The sequence below is a fragment of the Otolemur garnettii genome, unplaced genomic scaffold, assembly GCF_000181295.1.
Source record: "Otolemur garnettii isolate 467f Iridium unplaced genomic scaffold, OtoGar3 scaffold00101, whole genome shotgun sequence".
Classification (NCBI taxonomy): Eukaryota; Metazoa; Chordata; class Mammalia; order Primates; family Galagidae; genus Otolemur; species Otolemur garnettii.
This window is the reverse complement of record NW_003852496.1, coordinates 631,648-653,255: the sequence shown is the minus strand read 5'-3', so window position 1 is coordinate 653,255 and position 21,608 is coordinate 631,648. Positions and strand designations below refer to the sequence as shown.

The 21,608-nt window shown below is 41.0% G+C and overlaps 1 protein-coding gene across 1 annotated transcript in view; it reads left to right on the top strand.

The window, feature by feature from the left end:
* Positions 1–21,608, top strand: part of TXNRD3 (thioredoxin reductase 3) — a 50,954-nt gene that overhangs the window by 1,296 nt on the left and 28,050 nt on the right. The window contains exons 2-6 of the mRNA XM_012809221.2: positions 7,049–7,109; positions 8,182–8,291; positions 9,915–10,019; positions 10,251–10,323; positions 12,048–12,167. Coding sequence (XP_012664675.1) covers positions 7,049–7,109; positions 8,182–8,291; positions 9,915–10,019; positions 10,251–10,323; positions 12,048–12,167 — 469 coding nt within the window. The remainder of the gene's footprint in view (positions 1–7,048; positions 7,110–8,181; positions 8,292–9,914; positions 10,020–10,250; positions 10,324–12,047; positions 12,168–21,608) is intronic.

The following is a 21,608-nucleotide window of genomic DNA, read 5'->3' as shown; positions in this document are numbered from 1 at the left end:
GCCCCCTTGAAAGTGAACGTTTGGAAGATAACTCAAAGGTAAGACAGGGACTTTTGATTATTTTAAAATTTACTTCCTATTATGTAAAGTTGAAATAATTACTTGACAGACAAGTTAAAGCATGAACTGTTGGGGTAGGTTCATGAAATTATAGGCTTAAGTTTTTCATTTTTATTTGAAGTTTACATCGACATATATATAATTTTTTTAAACACGTATCATATATATTCGTTTTAAGTAGTAATAAAGTAATAATAGCACAGATGTCTTCTTCCTCTCAGATCATCTGCTATCCAGAATCCCTTAGTCTTCCTTACATTTTCACTAATGACATATCATTAAACAATATTTTGTTTCTTTTGGCCTGTTTTGGGACTTTAATAAAATCTTCAGGTTCTTTTTCCTCAGCAGTTATGTTTTACTGGTTCGTGCATGTTTGTAGATATAGCTGTGGTTCATTAATTTTCATTGCTGTAGTATTCCCTATGGTGAATCATACCACAGTTTATCATTCTGCTCTTCCTGGTATTTTGCTTTTAAAAACAGTCCAGCTCTGTGCTTCCCTGTGCACTTAGCGGGACTTACAGTCTGGGGTAGATACCTTGCAGCTAAGTTACGGGGGCAGAAGGGACGCTGATTTCTACCTGAGCTCCACAATGCTCAGCTCTTTTTCCAAGAGGTTATACCAGTTTACCCTCCTGCTAGCTTTTAACAGTTCTTCCTGCTCCACATCCTTGGCAATTTTTTTTTTCTGGCAATTATGAAATGGTTTTTCACTGTGGCTTTAGTTTTTTGCATTTCCCAGACCAGGTTCATGTGTTTATGGACACTTGGGTTTCCTCTTCCGTGAAATGTTCAGATCTTTTGCTTATTTTTGTGTTGAGTCGTTTTTATATTTTTGTACTAATTTGTAGGTCTTCTTCATATATTTTGGATATGAATCCTTTGGTTTTGTATACAGTAAGTCCTCACTTAACATTGGCTATAGGTTCTTGGAAACTGAGACTCTACCTGAAATGACATATAATGAAACGAGTTTTCCCACAGGCTAAATGATAGAAATAGGAGTTAAGTTCCTATGTTGTATTTCTGGTCACAAAAATATCATTAGCCTTCTAAAGAAAGCCCCCAAACACTTACGATATGTATGTGTGTAATAAAATCTTAGCCACCTAACCCAACAGTTCATGCTTTTACTTGTTGTCTTTCATGTATTATTTCAACTTTACATAATGGGAAGTAAATTTTAAAATAATCAAAAGTCCCAGTCTTATCTGTGAGTTATCTCCCAAATGTTCACTTTTAAGTGGGCCATTTTGGGTTTTGTTTGGGGGGAGTTTTTTGTGGTTGTTGGTTTTTATTATTTTATGATAGTGAATGTTGAAATAAATGTGAGCTATACATGCATCTAAGAAAGATCAATAAAAACAAAGAAGGTAATTATTTCCCAATTTTTGGTGAATCAGTGAGTGGTGGCAGCCTAGTGGTGGTGGGTGAAATTAAGGAATACGTGTTTACAGATTGGAAATTGTGAGGCACACCTCCCATCACTGAGCAGTTCACAAAGAATGCTGTGTGCTTTGGTACCACACTAGTTATTGTCATGCATCTGAAGGATCATTGTTTACTTTATGAAATTTTTTTGACAATAGTTTGTATCATTCATTCCTTTTTTTTTTTTTGAGGCAGAGTCTCATTTTGTCACCTTCAGTAGAGTGCTGTGATATCACAGCTCACAGCAACCTCAAACTCTTGGGCTTAAGTGATTCTCTTGCCTCAGCCTCCCAAGAAGCTAGGACTACAGGTGCTCGCCACAACGCCCAGCTATTTTTTGGTTGCAGTTCTCATTGTTGATTTTAGCTGGCCCTGGCCTGGGCTGGGTTTGAACCCGCCAGCCTGGGTGTATGTGGCTGGTGTCCTACCCACTGAGCTATGGGCACCTCCCTATTCATTCATTTTCTAACCCACTTATTCCAGATCACGGCTGGAGGTGCCTGGAGCCTGTGCCAGCCAGTAGCCCAGGGCACAAGATGAGAACCAGCCCTGGCCAGAACACCATTCCATCATAGGACACACACACTCAGACTGGGCTAATTAACCTGATGTGCACATCTGTGGGATGTGGGCGAAAACAAGTGCCTGGAATGATCCCACGCGGACGACTCCACTTGACAGTGGCAATGGCTGGGAATCGATTTTTTTTTCTCATCAATGTAATAACTAAATGATATTGAAGATAATGGCATGATTTGAAGATTTAGTGTAGTAGGAAATCTAGATTTGGCTTTTTTTCCCTTTCTTTTTTGGGGATCTTTTGGTTAACTGTAACTTATAAGTTTAATGTAGTTGCATCTATCATTCTTTTTATGGTTTGTGCTTTCTGTGTCTTATTTAGGAAATCTTTTTCTGTCCCAAGGCCGTAAAGATATTTTCCTGTTTTAGCCCCTGAAAGTTTTATGGTTTATTTTCATACCGACCGTCTTTAAATCCACCTGGAAATGATGTTGGTGATAGGAGTGGGGTCCATTTTGTTTTCTTCTTTGTGACTTATCAGTTATTTCTGTTTATTAGAGAGCCCATCCCTACCACACTACTTTAAACATTCATTTATTGTTTATCAGATTCTCATATATTTGTTGGTCTTTCTTTTTTTTCTTTTTTTTTTGAGACAATTTCACTTTATTGCCCTTGGTAGAGTACCATGATGTCACAGCTCACAGCAACTTCCAACTCCTGGGCTTAGGCGATTATCTTGCCTCAGCCTCCCGAGTAGCTGGGACTACAGGCACCCGCCAGAATGCCTGGCTATTTTTTGTTGCAGTTTGGCCGGGGCTGGGTTTGAACTCGCCACCATTGGTATATGGGGCTGGCTCCTTACCCACTGAACAAAAGGCTCTGCCTGGCCTTTTTTTTGAGGCAGAGGCGTCACGGCTCAGAGCAACCTTCAACTCTTGGGTTTAAGCCATTCTCTTGTCTCAGCCTGTCAAGTAGCTGGGACCACAGACACCTGCCACAAAGCCCAGGTATTTTTCGATTGTAGTTGTCATTGTTGTTTGGCAGGCCCAGGCTGGGTTCAAACCCACCAGCTCTGAAGTATGTGGCTTGGTGCCCTAGCTGCTGAGCTACAGGCACCGAGCCATGTTTCTAGGCTTCGTATTCTGTTCCATTGGTCTATCTATCTGTCCTTATGCCGGTACTGCAGCACTATTTTGATGACTATAATATCATAGTAAGTTTTGAAATCAGGAAGTGTATCATCTCCAAATTTGTTCCTCTTTTTCAAGATTATTTTAGCTATTCAGTGTCCCTTGAGATTCCATATGAATTTTAGGATGGATTTTTCTATTTCTACAAAAAAGATAATTCGAATTTTGGTTAAGGATTGCGTTGAATCTATAGAATGCCTTGAGTACTATTGACATCTTAACAATATAAAGTCTTATAGTCCATGAACATGGGCTGAGTTTTGTGTATTGATTTTGTATCCTGCAACTTTGCTAAATTTGTTTATTCTAACAGTTTTGGTGTGTGAAAATCTTTAGGTTTTCCACTTATGAGATCATGTTGTCTGTGAAGAGATAATTTTACTTCTTTTCCAGTTTGTATGCTTTTTGTTTCTTTTTCTTGCTATATTGCTCTGCCTCGGACTTGCAGTACAACTTTATATAGACGTGGTGAAAGCAGGCACCGTCGTCTGCTTCCAGATCTTAGAGCAAATGCTTTCACTCTTTCCTCATCATGTACAGTGTCAGCTGCGGGTTTTCATATATGACTTTAATGCGGTTTCCTTCTATTTAGCATTTGCTGAACGTTAGAATTTTGTAGTTTGATCTCTGTTTTGTGGAAAGGAACTGGGGCCGTGGCTAGAGCTTCCCCCAGTCCCACACTGTGCAACATCAGGAGCAGGTGGGGCAAGGGCCGGAAAGGATGCTACAAAAGGTTCTTCCATTTTAGATGGGGCTTTTTCTTGATGTAGCATTTGTTTGGTTGCTATAGATATTTGACCAATTTTCTGAGTTTCTATAAGATAATTCTGGTCAACTTGTACTTTATCAGTATTTCTGTGGAGAGTGGAGTTCTTGGAGCTTCCTGGTCCCCCGACTTGCTGGCATCACTGTCTCATCATTTCTGAAAGTTTAGCTGTGCAAGGTATAAGATTCTTGGTTAATGTTTTTTTTTTTATCTTCCACAATTTGAATATTTTATCCCAGTTGTTTTTTGGCTGACGTTGCTTTTGATGAAAAGTTCACTTTTATTCTTATTCTTATTTTTATTCCCTTGTATACGAAGAAACATTTTTCTCCTATTGCTTTCAGGGTTTTTCCCTTTTCCCTGTGTGTTCAGATTGTATAATCTCTGTGGATCTATGCTTAAGTTCCCTGATTCTTCTGCCAGTTCAGATCTAATGTTGAGCTACTCTAGTGAATTTTTCGTTTTAGTTATTGTACTTTTCAACTCAGTAATTTCTGTTTCTTCACTATTATTAATCTTCTTAAGCAGCTTCCTTTAGTTCTTTGAACATACCTATAATGGCTACTTTGTCTGTTAACTATGACATCTAAGCCCTCTGAGAGGCAGTCTCTGTTTCCCATTTTCTTGTGTATAAATTAGTTTCCTGTTCTTCTGTATGTCTGCTAATTTTTTGTTGACAGTGGACATTTTAGATTATATATTAGAGCAACTCTGGATCCTGAACAGCGGTGCTTGCCTCTGCCCGTGTTCACACCTGCATGTGGCTTTGCTAATCGCGGGCTGGTTGCTCTCCTGTCTGTGTTGGTTTTGACAACGTCTTGCACATAAATTGTTCCACACTTTGATCCAGTTTTATCTGGGGCTTCTTCACAGAGGTGGTTTTATCTGGGGCCTCTTCACTGAGGGAAGTCTTTAAAGTTTATTTTGAAACCGGGAAGGCTATTCTTACCTGTCTTTCTCCCTCACTTCACCAGCGGTTCTCAACCTGTGGGTCGCGACCCTTTTGTAACAGTGAAAATATATTGCGGCATTAGGAAGGTTGAGAACCACTACTCTAGAGGGACCAAACTGGCCTGTGGTTCATGTGTTGCTTTAAGGGGGTAACCAGCCTTCTCAATTGCTTACCATGACATCTCTGTTGTTTACCCGAGTGGCTGTATAGTTGAACTTCTCCACAATCTGTTTCAAATAAAATCAGCTCCAGAGCTCTCTGATCTTATGATTTGTACCAGGCAAAACCTCTGATCCCTTGCTCCAGAGCTGAGGGTGGGACAATGACTTGCTTCTCTCCAAGTGACACTTCTGGGCTCTGTGAGGGAGTGGGATGGTAGCCGCTGATCCTCTTGGCTTGCTGATTCCAGCCTAGAACTGCACCTGGTCACCCTACACGTGGACAGGGCGAGGTTTATCAGAACCCCAGCATCCCCATGGTACTGTGGTAGAGCTTTTGCGGTCTAGAAGGTCCCTCTGCACCAAGAGGGCGGGCGGGGAGGGGAGCTTTGCTGGTACCTGCGGTTCTGGTGTGAGCCTGCCTCTCCTAACTGGAGATAGGGCGAGGGAGCCTGGTGTTCTGGGCCACACTCACTTGGAGTAGAGCTTCCATCAGCTGCTTGTTCTAGGGCAGGGGAGGAGGCAGCAGACTGGAGCACAAGTGCCATAGCCTCTCCCGGTTCTTACTGAGATTTAGTAGATTTTCTTGAGTAATTTTTTTTTTTCATTTGCTATATGTTCTTAGAAACTTTTCAAAGACTTAATGGTTGTTTAAAAATACAGTAGAACTTCTGTAAGTTGACCACTGAACTGGTCAGTGTATACCTACATGTGGCGCATGTCTGGTATGTGAGAATTAGGTCCCTTGAGGAGGTGGTCAGCGTGGGGAGGTGACTGGCTAGGCAGGTTCTGCTGTACTTTTCCCCAGTTGCGAGGTTTCACCAGGGTGGAGGATCTGCTCAGGATTCTGTTTTGGAAGTAGAACCTCTGAGTTTTATCTTGAGGGCTAAGGACACTAAAAGGTTTTAAATAATGTGGTCAAAAGTAGGTTCTAAAAGACCTCTTTGGCCGCAATTTTGATGACTAGAAGGAACAAAGCTGATGTAGAGAGCTTTCTTGGGATGTCACTAAGAATTTCCAGCAGTCAGTGTTTATGGCTCAAATTAAGATGCTACTCAGGGGAACTAGGAAAGATCAGCCAGTTCAGCACAGAATTGCTGGGCCTTAAGCTCTGTCACTGGGTGGACGGGAGTAAGTGTGGGAGGGCAGCATTTTGGCATTGAAATTATTCCCCATGAAAGTTTGGCAGAGTTGTTAAAAATGCAGGTGCTGCTTCGGGTCTGATTCTGGAGTCTGCACACTGCTCAGGGCTGCTGTGCGGCTCCTGTCCCCCGTTCAGTAGCAGGTGCTGGAGTTTCCTGTTTGACTGTTCCCCTATCCGAGGGCAGTGACTTCATCTTGTTTGTTGTTGTATCTTGAGTACTTAGAATAGCAGTTGACCCATTCAAGGTATTTGGTGGATAAAAATTAGTAGAATGATTTAATGACTGTTAAAAGGAAGCACAGAAAGAGGAACAAGTACGCGGAAGAAGAGGAGGGGCATGGTGGGCACGTGGTCTGTGAAGTGCTTGTGGGATATCCAGGTGGGAAAATGTCTGCTGCCTGTCTGAGTTCAGAAAAGACGTTTGGGAAAAAGTTGTAGATTTGGGAGTCATAAGGAGAGAGTGAAAGAACAAGGCGAGGCTGGGCTGAAATTATTCTGGGAAATGTGTTGAAGAAAGGGGAAAGCACTCATGTTCCTAAAGAACTCTCCCTTTGGATATCTTACTGTGTCTGTATTCATACCAGTTGAATGAAGCTTTTTTTGTTGTTTGTTTCGTATTTTTTATCGAGACAAAGTCTCACTTGGTTGCCCAGGCTGGAATGCTGTGGCGTCATCACAGCTCACAGTGACCTGAAACTCCTGGGCTCAAACGATCCTCCAGCCTCAGCCTCCCAGAGTTCTAGGACTACAGTGTGAGCTGCAGTGCCAGGCCCGTAACTGTTGAATCTTGTGAGAATGAAACTTAGGTAATTTTTGTTACAGGTTAAAGAACTCTTTTCTTCTTTGGGAATTGGATGTAACATCTTGGAACTTGATCAAATTGGTAAGTAGAATAGTCCCTGCACACTGTTACTTGTGATAAATGCCAACAAGACTGACTTCTTTTCATTTACTTTGTTCAACTCAAATGGCTCTTGTCTCTGGGTTAGATGAACCGTTTTTGCCTATATCAATCATGCAGAAAATGAACGCTCCTATGACCGATAAGTTGGTGTAAGTTTTTTTTTTTTTTATTTATATGTTTTCCGTATTTAAGAGAAGGGAATGAAAAGAAACAAGTTACTCATTTGAAGAACTTGAGGCATTTCATATGTATCTCTCTGGTCAAATGAATTAAGCCGTAATAAATGGAGAGGATCTGCTCCTGTTTCCGGGTCATGCTGTCCACAAGGAGAGCGTGCTAGGTTTTAGCTTTACCTTTCAGTCTGGCACCCTTGCAGTCTAACCCTAACTGAGGGCTTCACATGAGTGCTTTACAGGGCGGCAAACAGAAAACCTGACCTCTGCCTTTATGGGACTTCACTGACTCATTTAACCAAGTTGCCTGAATAAGTGAAATGCTCTTGAATCTTGGAGAATATGTAGGTAGTCTTAGAGATAAGGTAGTCTTAAGTCGCCTGGCTTACTTTGATTTTTAGGGATGAAGAATATATTTTAGACTTTAAATCATAAAGATTTTCCTAATATAATAGTAGGAAGTATTTTCTGAGTTACTGTTGCAGCAGATTTTATCTTGATGTTTTTCTCTTTAAGGAGGTTCTTAACCTATTTGTCTTGCCATAGTCATTTATATATCAAAATCTAATTTAGAAGTGTTTATTTTAAATTAAGTCAGTATCTTGCCATCAACTCTGTTAACCATATTATGTCATCATTTCTTAGAGTCTTTGATAACACAAATAAAATTTTCTTTGTATTTTGAAATAAATAAGTAGATTGATCTTCATTTTTTAAGGTTTATTTGAAATTGTGGCTGTTTTCTCCTCATGAGTCATTGTTACATAAAATTATATGACACAGTGACCTTTTATGAACCTGTTTGGGTGTTGTGATACTTCAGCTCATCAAGAACTGCAACCTTTTTCAATGTTTTCATTTTTTTTTTTAATTCTTAGATGATGGGGCCAATGTTCAAGAAGTACTGTCAGAAATCTCTAATCAGAAAACCGTGCCCAATATTTTTGTGAATAAAGTACACGTGGGTGGATGTGACCGAACTTTCCAGGTAGTAAGAACAGAATTATATGTTAATATTTTTTGTTTAAATTTTATTTTAAAAAGCACTTAACAAGAGAAAAAAAGATTTTTAGAAGTCTGTTCATTTGTCTTTTGGAAGTTGTAAAGTGGAGATACAGTTATCAGATAATCTTGATTACTGTAAGGAAGATTGGAGTTTCCACCACTGAACTGCAGAAGCTAAGAATAAGGCTTTTGAGTGAAGGTACGAGGCCACACAGGCAGGCCATCCTGGGGTTATTCCAGGGCTTTTCCTCCTGATGAGAAGAGAAATGAGGGCTATTCCCTCAGTGAAATGAGGTCAACTCTAACATTCTTGTCCAGGATCATTAGAATTCCTGCCAAGGCTGCTCCCTGGGGTGCTTTGCAAAGGTAGCTTTGGATGTTTTGATTCCTAGAATGCTGGAAGTAAGTAAGACTCGTCAGGCAGTGATAGATAAAAATGGATGTTTATTAAATAGATACTTATTTTATAGTTATTTACTTACATTAAAATTCTCACTTGTATCCTTTTTATATGTATGTAGTATTAATAATCAGTGATTGATTAAATACTTATATTTGAGATTTTAATTAAGGGTATTTTTGTGGGGAAAGAAGATTGTATGTTAATCTGTGATCATCATTGCTGTATAATAACAGCCTACTTTATCAGTCTTGGAAGGTACCTGGCTGGCTGAGTTCTATCATCATTGCTTCTAAATAGTTTCTGAAGTGCTGATCTCACCAGTCCTAACCTGAAAAGTGATGTCAGACAATGAATCTAGACATACAGAGGTAGCAATTCTATTTCCAGACTGAAAGATATTTCCTTGGATGGCAGATTCTTGTGAGACGGATTTCCCTAAAGGCATCTGCAAATAAGGAGGCCAAGGAGTGCTTTGTAGATTGTGCCAGAAGCCTTCTTGAGCACATTCAAGCCTTCTTTGGTGGGCCCTGTGGTATTTGGTGACTCCTCATGGTTATGAAGCACCACTGGGGCTTCCAGGGTGGGCCCCTCCCAGGGAGTGAGCCCCGTGTTTCTAAAGCCAGGCTGGTGGGGTGAGCCATTGGCTTTGTGGAGAACTGTTGCCAAATGTTGCATCAAACTTCTCACTTCACCTAAACTACTCCTAATCTCCAGGAGGGCCCAATGAACAGAGAATATGGCACAGAGCCAGCCTCTCAACCATTGCTGTACGAAAAAGCAAGATGTTTGTGTTGCACGGGTAGTTGCCCATTCCAGCTACAAAACTTAGGGCAATTTATGAGTAACCATGAGAAAAATTTGTTGATGGCACACAAAAGTTATTTCCAAAATGATCTTAAAAAATGATAGTTATTTCATTGTACCTGATTATAATATTTGGATGATTAAACCAAGAAAAATGGTTCACCTGACATAGATACAAATCCATGACCCTTTGGGTTATTTGACACATGCCTAGTTGTCTGTCAGGTGATTGGTCAGAAGGGACAAATAAATTTACAATTCCAACTTAGGTGAATTATGTATTAATTGTTTCTATGATTTTTTCATGGACAACATCATACTGATTGAACATAGCATGCAATTAAACAGTTTTGAAACTTTGAGTAATGCAGTATTCTTTCTCCTTTCCTTAAACCATAGGCACATCAGAATGGTTTGCTACAGAAGCTCCTTCAGGAAGACTCAGCATATGATTATGACCTCATTGTCATTGGTGGAGGCTCTGGCGGCCTTGCATGTGCAAAGGTGTGAACAGGGAAGTGAGACTTGTGGACGGTTTTCCTGGTGATCACTATAAGCACTTCTGCTGCTCAAAAATAGTCATCATGTTACAATCTAAGCTTTTATTTTAATAGCTGGTTTAATTCTGGGAAGAGACTTGTGTTTTCACATAGAAACAGTGTTTTCATTTGGGGAGAGAAAAATGGGGAAATGTCAGAAAAACAACAAGATCTTTATACGTGGCTTTTTTTGTAGGAAGCTGCCATTTTGGGGAAGAAGGTCATGGTGCTGGACTTTGTGGTGCCGTCCCCTCAGGGCACGTCCTGGGGTAAGCCCCTGCTCTTTGTTCTCTGCTGTTCACTCTCATTATACCCTCAGTGATCTCAAGAGGTATAACTAGCCTGTTTCATAGATGAGGATACCTAGTCTTAGGTTCTAGTGAACAAGTGATGACATTCGAAAGATAATAGAAAAATTATTAAGGAAGACTTTGCAAAAGAAAAAAAAAATATATATATATATCATGAGCTTAATATTCTAGGACTTCTGTCGTAGTTTTTTACATATGTGTGCTAATGTTGTCACATAGTTTTGTGTTTACAGTATATGTACTGTGTGTGTTGTGGTCTCTAAGTTTGCCATAACATCTTTCTGTGTTTCTGTATCAGTTTTACCATGGGAGCTTTAGTGGCTACACAGCTTTAATGGCTGCATAATAGTTGATTCAGTGTGTGTAGTCATTACACTTTAATTTAGTAAGGAACCCAGTGGGGCCCTAGCCTGTGACTCTGCTGTGGACAGGCTCTCCTTGTTATGTTTTTTTATAATAAAATAGAAGACATTTTGTGCTGGATGTTCTCTTTTTGTGGCTTCAAATGCATTCCCTCTCTGTCTCTGCCCTGCACTGTGCCCCAACAGATGGGTCACTTGGCAGCCTCGCCAACTCCTTCTGGTGAGGGTTGGCTGGTTAGGGTGGTGGAGAGCAGAGGGAGTGAGGGGAACGGAGTTGGGGTCTCGTCTGCTGGGGTGCATGGCAGGCTTCCTGAGGTGGGGGTACTCTCTCCGTATCCTTGCTCCCCTGACTGCCCCATCCCTGTTTGATCTCCTACCCACACTTTGTAGCAATGTCTTTATAAACTCTCCTCAGTTACCTGGCTTGAGTATGTCTTTTTTTTCCTGCCAGAGACCCGACTGATAAAATATGAAAATCATTTTTTAAAATTCAAACTTCTCAGAAGGTTGTAGCCTAGAATTTTACACCAAAGCTATGATCTGCCTTGACTTTTCTTTTAACATTCTTATGTGTGTGCACTGGTCCTTTTTGCCCTCCTCCTGCCATCTCCTCTCTTTTTCTCCTCTCCTCCCTTTCTGTCCCTAAATAATCCTACTTATCTGGCATAGGAGAAGAGACTACAAGAGAGGAGGGAACTTTGCCTCCTGTCCTGCAGAAGAGTACATCGTTTTGCACGATCTCTTTTGTTTGTTCAAGATTCAAAGTAGATGCAACTGTTGGGTCGTTGATGGAGTCAGAGTTATAGAGAAGCCAGGCTTGGGAGCTGAGATGCTGTCCTTGGTATAGGACAGATATAATTAATCTGATATAGTTCTGATCCCTCTGTGTATCAGATTCAAGTGAGAGTTTTGGACTGTGTCCCCAGAGAACTTTTTACGACTATATTTTTGCTCATTCTTGGATCTCCTTCACGACTCCTTGGTTAGAAATTTTGGATTAGGCCAGGTGCAGTGGCTCACACCCTCTAATCCCAGCACTCTGGGAGGCTGAGGTGGGTGGATTGCCTGAACTCACAGGTTTGAGACCAGCCCGAGCAAGAGCGAGACCCTGTCTCTAAAAAAATAGCCAGGCGTTGTTGTCTCAAAAAAAAGAAAGAAAGAAATTTTGGATTAATCACTTATGTCTTATTTTGGGATGAGGTGTTGTCCCTACCACATTCAAGCTTGTCATTTCCATGTGTTTGATTATAGTACCACTGCGCAGGTGTGTGAGACTACCCCCGCCCCTCCCAGGAAACATGAAAACTCTTTCCTTCTCAGGTCTTGGTGGCACCTGTGTGAATGTAGGCTGTATCCCTAAGAAGCTGATGCATCAAGCTGCCCTCTTAGGACAGGCGCTTCATGACTCCAGGAAGTTTGGCTGGGAGTATAATCAGCATGGTGAGTGATGGCACAGACAATACTGACTGGAAAGAGAAAAGAAAGAATGAGCTGTCTACCTAAGACTGGCTCAGTTTTTATACTTGAGTTTGAAATTTGCTTAACAAACACTCATTAGGAAGCCACTGTGTGCCAGACAGGCACAGAGATGCCCACTCTTGCCAGCTGCACGCCATGGGGAACGACTGTTTCTGCCGTTGTAGTTCCAGACCCTCAGCAGAATGTGAAGGACTAAACAATCACTGTTTTCAGAGTTCTTTCAAGTGCAAAGAAACTAGAATGGCAAGGTTACTGTTTGAATTTTATCTGTTATTACAATAGCATTTGTTTTAGTTTTCTCAGTGGTTATATATGTCTTTGGTCAATGAAAAGTAGAGAGTAAATCCATGCAATAAACACTCATGCCTAGGCACTGTGGATGCAGGTGTGAGAGAAGCAGAGCTCCTGCCTGTAGGCAGCACGTGTCCTGTGGGAGAGAGAGAAGGAAATCCATTCAGTGCACTGTTCTACGCATTTATTTAATGGCCCTTAATGTAGCCTTGAGGGTCGGTGGGGGGTAGTGTCAAGGAAAGCTTTCAGGACAAGGTGACTTTTGAGCTGTGTCTCAAAGGTTGCCGAGAAGTAGGACATTTAAGACGGGAAGCAGCTTAACCAGCACTACGTGGAGGGAGGAAGCACGTTGTCCATGTGTTTGGAGAGTTAGTGGCTGCAGGGAAGGTTGGGTGAGGGGTGTTAGGGAAGTGAGATTGGAGAGGTAAGCGGGTCCTGAAGGGCCTTCAGTGACACTTTATTTTATTCTATTTTTGTTACTGACTTTAAAAAAAATTATTATTTTTTTATTGTTTGGGATTCATTGAGGCTATAAAGAATCAGGTTACACTGACTACATTTGTTAGATAAAGTCCCTCTTGTAATTGTGTCCAGCTCCCAAGAGTTGTGCCGTATACCGTGACCTCCATTCCCCCTTCCCTTCTCCCCACTTGCTAATTCCTCTACCCCCATTATATTAGCTCATTTACTGATTATTAGAATACCTTCATATTAGAATAGAGCACACTGAATTCTTGCTTCTCCATTCTTGTGATGCTTTACTGAGAAGAATGTGTTCCAGCTCCATCCAGGTTAGTACAGAAGATGTAGAGTCTCCCTCTCTTTAATGTCTGAGCAGTATTCTATGGGTACATATACCACAGCTTGTTCATCCGTTCCTGGGTCGCTGGGCATATACGTTGTTTCCACATTTTGATGTTTGTAAATTGAGCTGCAATAAACAGTCTAGTACAAATGTCCTATGGTAAAAGGATTTTTTTTTCTTTTGAGTTGATGCCTAGTAATGGGATTATGGGATCAAATGGGAGGTCTAGTTTGAGTTCTTTGAGGATTCTTCATACTCCTTCCAAAATGGTTGTGTTAGTTTGTGGTCCCACCGGCAGTGTAAAAGAGTTCACTACTCCCCACAACCACACCAGCTTCTGTAGCTCTGAGACTTTGTGATGTGGGCCCTTCTCACTGGGGTTAGATGATATCTCAGGGTGGTTTTGATTTGCATTTCTCTGATAATTAGGGGTGATGAGCATTTTTTCATATGTTAGCCATTCATCTGTCTTCTTTAGAGGAGGTTCTATTCATCTCTCTTGCCCAGTGATTTATGAGATTGTTGGATCTTTTTGTTAATTAATTTGAGTTGTCTATAGATCCTAGTTATTAGGCTTTTGTCCAATTTGTAATATTTAAATATCTTTTCACATTCTGAGGGTTGTTTGGTTTGGTTGTTTCCTTAGCTGTACAGCTTTTCAGTTTAAATAAGTCCCATTTGTTTGTTTTTGTTATCGATGTTGCAAGTGCCGCAGAAATCTTCAGAGAATCTTTCCCCAGGCGGATATCTTCAAGTGTTTTCCCCTCACTTTCTTGGAGGATTTTTATTGTTTCATACCTTAGATTTAAACCTTTTATCCATCTTGAATCAATTTTGTAGGTGGTGAGAGGTACGGGTCCAGTTTTGGTCTTTTACATGTGGATGTCCAGTCCTCCCAGCACCATTTATTGAATAGGGATTCTTTTCCCCAGTGTATGTTCTTGTTTGGTTTATCAAAGATCAGGTGGCTGTAAGAAGTTAGTTTCATCTTATAGTTTTCTATTCAGTTCCAAATGTCAATGCCTCGCTTTTTGTGCCAATACCATGCTGTGTTGATCACTATGGCCTTGTAGTATAGCTGAAAGTCTGGTAGGGTGATATCCTAGACTTTGTTTTTATTACTAAGAATTGCCTTAGCTATACAGGGTTTCTTCTTTTTCCATTCAAAATGAAGAATTATTTTTTTCCAGATCTTTAAAGTATGATGATGGTATTTTAATGGAGATTGCATTGAATCTTTAGATTGCTTTGTAGACGTATGCTTTGTAGATTGCTTTGTAGATTGCTTTATAGACATTTTCATAATGTTGATTCTTCCCAGCCATGAGCATGGTATATTCTTCCACATGTTAATATCTTCTGTTTTTTTCTTTTTTTAGGGTTTCATAATTTTCTTTGTAGAGGTCTTTCCCTTCTTTTGTTATGCATATTCCGAGGTATTTGTTTATTATTATTTTTTTTGAAGCTACTGTGAAGGGAATTGTGTCCTTGATTAACTTCTCATCTTGGCTGTTAATGGCATATACAAAGGCGACTGATTTCTGAACATTGATTTTTTTTTTTAATACAGAGTTTCACTATATTGCCCCCAGTGAAGTGATAATGGCATCACAGCTCACAGCAACCTCAAACTCTTGGGCTTAAGCAGTTCTCTTGCTTCGCTTTACAAGTAGCTAGGACTACAGGCGCCTGCCACAATGGCTGGCTGTTTTTTTTGTTTGTTTGTTATTGATGTTTAGCAGGCCCTGGCCAGGTTCAAATCCACCAACCCTGGTGCATGTGGCCGGCACCCTAACCACTGAGCTACAGGTGCCATGATGTGTGGACATTGATTTTATACCGAGACATTACTGTATTTTTTGATCACTTCCAAGAGTCTTGTGGTTCTCTAAGTATAAGATCATATCTTTAGGAAAGAGTGAGAATTTGATCTCCTCTGCCCCCGTTTGGATGTCCTTTATTTCCTTCTCTTGCCTGCTGTATTGTCTAGAACTTCCAGCACCTTGCTGAATAGTAGCGGTGATAGAGGACAACCTTGTCTGGTTCCAGCTCTAAGTGGAAATGCTTTCAGTTTTATTCTATTCAGTATAATATTAGCTGTGAGTTTGTCATAGATGGCTTTGATCAGATTCAGAAATGTGCCACCTATTCTTAAATTCTTAAGTGTTCTAATTAGAAAAGGATGCTGGATTTTACCAAATGCTTTTTCTTCATCTATTGAGAGGATCATACGGTTTTTGTTTTTGCTTCTGTTGATATGGTTAGTTACATTTATGGACTTGCATATGTTAAACCAGCTTTGTATCCCTGGGATGAAACCTACTTCATCGTGATGTATGAATTTTTTAATGAGAAGCTGTAATCTATTGGCTAGGATTTTATTGAGAATTTTTGCGTCTATTTTCATTAGTGAAATTGGTCTGAAGTTCTCCTTTTTAGTTGGGTTTTTTCCTGGTTTTGGTATCAGGGTCATGTTTGCTTTGTAGAATGTTTTGTGGAAGATTCCTTCCTTCTCAGTTTTTTGGAATAATTTCTGCAATACAGGTATAAGCTCTTCTTTGAAAGTTTAATAGAATTCTGGTGTTAAGCTATCTGGACCAGGGCTTTTTTTGTTGGTGGTATGGGAGATTTTTTATTGTTTCTTTGATCTCAGTTCTTGAACTCAATCTGTTCAAAAGATGTATTCCTTCTTTAAGTCTAGGGAGAGGGTGTGACTCCAGGTATTGAACTCCACATTGTTAAATTTCTGGGCAGAGGGTTTCTTATAATACTCACAGGTGAGCTCTCATATCTCTGTGGCATCTGTTGTTATTTCCCCTTTACTGTTTCTGATTGAGTTTATTAGAGATTTTACTTTTCTGTTTGTAGTTAATCTGACCCAAGGTTTATCGATTTTATTTATTTTTTCAAAAACCCAACTTTTTGTTTCATTCATTATCTGAATGATTCTTTTGTTTTCAATTTCATTAATCTCTTATTTAACTTCAGTTATTTCTTTTCTTCTGCTGGCTTTGGAATTATATTCTTCTTTTTCCAGTTCCATAAGATGATTCATGAGTTTGTTGATGTGTTCTTTTTCTGTGTTTTGAATGTAAGCATCTAATCAGATAAATTTCCCACTTAAGATTGCTTTTGCTGTATCCCATAAGTTTTGGTAACTTGTGTTTTCATTGTTGTCATGTTTGAGGAATTTAATGATTTCCTCTTTTATCTCTTCCTGAACCCAACTATCAGTCAGCATAAGCCTGTTTAGTTTCTGAGTCTTTATGTGGGATGAATGTTTCTGTTGGAGTTGAATTCCAACTTTATTGACTTGTGGTTTGAGAAGATACAAGGTATAATTTCTATTCTTTTAATTTTGCTGAAGTTTGATTTGTATCTTAGGATGTGGCCAATTTTTGAGTACATTCCATTGGCTGACAAGAAAAATGTATATTCCTTAGCTTTGGGATGGTGTGTTCTGTATATGTCTATTAATCCCATTTGTCATAGAATCACATTTAAGTCCTTAGCATCTTTGATTAATTTCTATTTAGAGGATCTGTCCAGTTCTGTCAGAGGGGTGTTCAAGTCCTTGACTATTATGGTAGTATGGGATATCACATTGCTCAGACCCATCAAGGTATGTTTCATAAATCTGGGAACATTTAGGTTCAGTGCATAAATATTTAAAATTGAAATATGTTCTTGTATTATTCCTTTGACTAGTATAAAGTGTCCATCTTTGTCATTCTTAAAATTACTTGCTTTAAATCCGCTTGTATCTGAAAATAAGATTGCAAACCCTCCTTTCTTCTGATTTCCATTTGCTTGAAATACTGTTTTCTACTCCTTAGCCCTGAGTTTTATCCTTTAATGCTACATTTGTCTCCTGGAGACAGCATATGGATGGCTTGCACTTTTTTGTCCAATCAGCCAGCCTGTGCCTCTTCAGTGGTGAATTCAGTCCATTGACATTTATTCACAGAATTGATAAGTGTGGTGGAGTTCTGTTCACCTTATTTTGTGAACATCCATTGCATAGTTTTATCCTTTGTTCCGTTGTGGAAGCTATGTTTTGTCCTTTAGTTTCTGGGTATTTGCTTTGCTGGTGTTCCATCTGCAAAGCAAACATTTGGTCATCAGTGTTGAGACCTAAGTATTTCCTATAGAGCTGGTCTTGTGGCACTTTTCCTCAGTGCTTGTATATCCATAAAAGATTTGATTTCTCCATCAGTTTTGAAGCTTAGTTTAGCAGGATACAGAATTCTGCGCTGAAAATTGTATTGTTAAGAATGTTGAAGGTGGATGACCATGCTCTTCTGGTGTGGAAGGTTTCGGTTGAAAAGTCTGCTGTCACCCTAATGGCTCTGCCTCTGTAGGTCACTCAGTACTTACTCCTGGCTGCTTGCAGAATTTTCTGCTTCATCTTGAGTTTGGACAGGTTCATTACAGTGTGTCTTGGAGAGGCTCTGTTTGAGTTGAGATGACCAGGGTTCGATATCCATCTGAAAGCAGTGTGTTGGGTCTTTAGTAAAACTTGGAAAGTTTTCATTTCTAACAGTCTCAGTCGGGCTTCCATTTCTTTGGGACAATTTTCTTCCCCTTCAGGGATCCCTGTTCTTCATATGTTTTATGTTTCACGGCGTCTTATTGTTCCCCAACTGCCTGTTCTGCTTTCTCTCTCTTCCTTTCTGCCCCTTTAACTACCTGGGTTAACTCAGAAACGTTATCCTCTAGCTCTGCAGTTCTTTCTTCTCCATGGTCTAGCCTACTTTTTGGTACTTTCTAGTGCATTTTTACCTTCCCGAGTTGTCTCCTTCATTTCTGCAAGCTCTGCCATATCCTTTGTATATTCTACATAGCTCTCATCCAACTTCTGGTTCTGTTTTTCCATTTTCTCATCCATTTCTTTTATTGTCTTTATCATCCATATTTTAAATTTCCTTTCTGTGAAGTCCACCAATTCTTTATAGATGGAGTCTTCTGCAGTAGCTGCCTCATGGCCTCTTGGGGGAGTTGCTCTGTTTGGTTTTTCATGTTGCCTGAATTTTTCTGTTGGCTCCTCCTCATGTGTTTGTTCTTATTCATCTACTTGTCCTCCTTTTTCCTTCTCACTGCCTCTTTTGTTTCAAAGAGAAGTCCTTGCTTTTGATGACAGTGTGTTGCAATATGTTGACAGGACACCAGGTGGCATTATTTTGTTTTTGTTTTTGTTTTAGGAGATAGAAAACACAGCTAGCAATCTCTATGGTCCTTTTTCCAAACTTAGTTGCCTTCAGTGATTGCCTGATTGTTTTCTCGGCATTGAGACCCTGCTGGGTTGGGATCTTAAAGCTTATAAGAATCCTTCAGGGAGCGGTCTCACAGTGCCCCCTGACTCCTGTTCCTGTGGGATGTGGGAGTCCCTCAGCCTGTCCCAAGAGTGGAGTTCTGATCCCTGCTCTCAGAATTAGGATGGCTGTGTTTTAGTCTCTGCTAAGACCTTCTCCCAACCTTCCCACAATGTCAGCCCCCTGGCCACCAAGACCTTCTGAGTATGGCTGCTTCACCAGCCACCAAACCTATGGCAAATACGCTCCAACCAGCATTCGAATCTAGTTGCAGTATATTGTTGAGTTGGCCCGCTATTCCAAGCTTTTCACTCAACATGTAGCGGACACCTATAGTCCCAGCTACTCAGGAGGCTGAGGGAAGGGAATCACTTGAGCCCAACAACTGGAGGTTGCTGTGATGCCATGGCACTCGACCCAGGGCCACAAATGAGACTCTGTCTATAAAAGAAAAAGAAAAAGAACTAATGAGTTCAGTTGATTGTTGATAAATGTGCAAAAATCTATACATTTCTTATATATCACAAATAACAAGTAAAATATAACATAGAAAATTATAACAAAAATTATAGAGTACTTATGCATTAGTCCATTTTGAGTTGCTATAATGGAAATATCTGAGGTGAGTAATTTATAAAGTAAAAAGGCCTGTTTGGCTCATGCTCCTGTAGGGTGTACAAGAAGCGTGCCAGCATGTGCTTCTGGGGAGGCTTCAGGGTGAAGTGGAAGCCGGCGTGTTGTATGTGGAGAAGGAACAAGAGGGGAGGGGTGCCAGGCTCTTGTATTTTATTTTGTTGTTGTTGTTTTTTGATTGTTTGTTTTAGGCCCTTTAAAACAACCAGCTCTCATGTGAATGCACTCACTCATTGTCCTGGGAAGGCTCCAAGGCATTTGTGAGGGTCTGTGCCCATGACCCAAATACTCCATCGAGCCCCACCTCCAACACTAGGGATGAAATTTCAGCATGAGTTGTGGAGGGGACAAGTATCCAAACTGCATTCCTTTGGAATAAACTTAACCAGGAATGTACATAATACATAAGGAAAGAATATAAAGGCACAACAAAGAAATGCACTGTGATTTTAATTGGTAAATTTTATGTAAGTCCAGTAAAAATGTCAATGACTCTTCCCCCTTTTTTTGAACTCAGTTGATTATTTTAAAGATTGTGTCAAAAAATAGGTATGTGAGAACAGCTAAGCAACATTTGAGAAAGTATGGAGGGCGACTTTTCCCATCAGGATTTGAAACATGTACTGTTGTGAGACTAATCAGATCAGTAACACAGCAGAGCAAGTTGTCCAGTCCACACACTTGGCATGTTAAAGTCTCCCAGGGCAGCTTTGTAAATGAGCATATTTGTGGGTCCTGTTTCTGATTCCATAGTCTGTGGCCAGCCTGATACAATATGTCTTTTACAAAAGTACAAGAAGCAAAGAACATGTGAATTGTGAATGGAACTGACAAAATTCTTGAGATAAATGGTTTTCTAAGGGTAGGAAGACAAGGTTTTCTGAGAGGTGGGGGAGGTGGTGTCTCAGGATGTCAGGGCATACGCCACTGTAGAGGAATTATCACTCTGAGGGCAGGCACTTTAGTTGTAACCCTTTTGGATGGCAGGGTGTGGGAGGGTGCGGTCACATGGTGACCAGATGAGTGTTGTGGGCTGCAGAGCCACATGAGATCATGATACACTGGGGTCATTGGTCAGGCCATCATGTTGGGTTGGCAAAGCATCTCTGTGCACTAGTGTCTTTCCTGGGCCTCTCTCTCTCTGCACAGTCACACCCCACATCCCAGGGTGAGTGGGGACACTGCTGGAGAGGAGCAGATGGGGTGAGTCTCCAGCCAGGATCCTTGACCTCAGCTTGCTGGTTTGTCTTCGGGTATCTCATCCAGTTATGACGGGAGCCCTGAGCTGGACTTACAAACACAGAGTGGCTCCCAAGACTTGGGATCTAGCATCAGTAAATGAGATGACCACCGTAAGATAAACCCCACCTAGAAGATGTAGCAGTGATGCAGAGTCCCAGCAATTGAGCCTTACCCCAAATGCAAAAGGAAGGGCTGAGCATTGTAATACAGTGGTCATGGCTTACCACCTGTAGGTCAGTGGTTAAGGCACCGGCCACATACACCCAGGCTGGCAGGTTCAAACCCAGCCTGGGCCAGCTAAACGATGACAACTGCAACAAAAAAATAGCCAAGTATGTGGTAGGCGCCTATATGCCCAGCTACTTGGGAGAGTGAGGCAAGAGAATCGTTTAACTCCAAGAGTTTGAGGATCCTATGAGCTGTGACGCACGGCACTCTACTGAGGGCAACATAGGGAGACTGTCTCTAAAAAAAAAGAAACTTATACGTGGGTCATTACAAAAGTTTTTAGATACACAAAAATCAAAAAATGTGAAACCTGTGTGGATGGAAACAAATGAAGCTCTCCTAGCAACACCAGTGAGCCCAGCAAGTTGAAACCAGCACTGGTGCATCAGAGAGGATGAGAGAGGACTCTGTCGATTGTGTTTCTTTGAAGTGAAATAATGGACCACAAGATAGTCGGTCTCAAAACTCATTGTGACTCATGTGTGAAAGGTTGGCAGCAGTGAGGATGAACCACAGTATCATAAAGAAATGTGAGACACTCACTGTCAGGGAACCACCATCCAACGAGCTGATTGGGAGTGGAGCTGCCAGCCTGGAAGGGTGTGCATGCTGTGCTCACCGATTTGAGGCCTTCCCATCTATAGGTCCCATCCAGCAGGGAAGGGTGCTCGGGGTGCCCCACGGAGCAGGGAAGGGTGTTCAGGGTGCCCCATGGAGCAGGGAAGGGTGCTCGGGGTGCCCCACGGAGCAGGGAAGGGTGTTCAGGGTGCCCCATGGAGCAGGGAAGGGTGCTCGGGGTGCCTCACGGAGCAGGGAAGGGTGCTGGGGGTGCCCCACGGAGCAGGGAAGGGTGCTCGGGGTGCCCCACGGAGCAGGGAAGGGTGCTCGGGG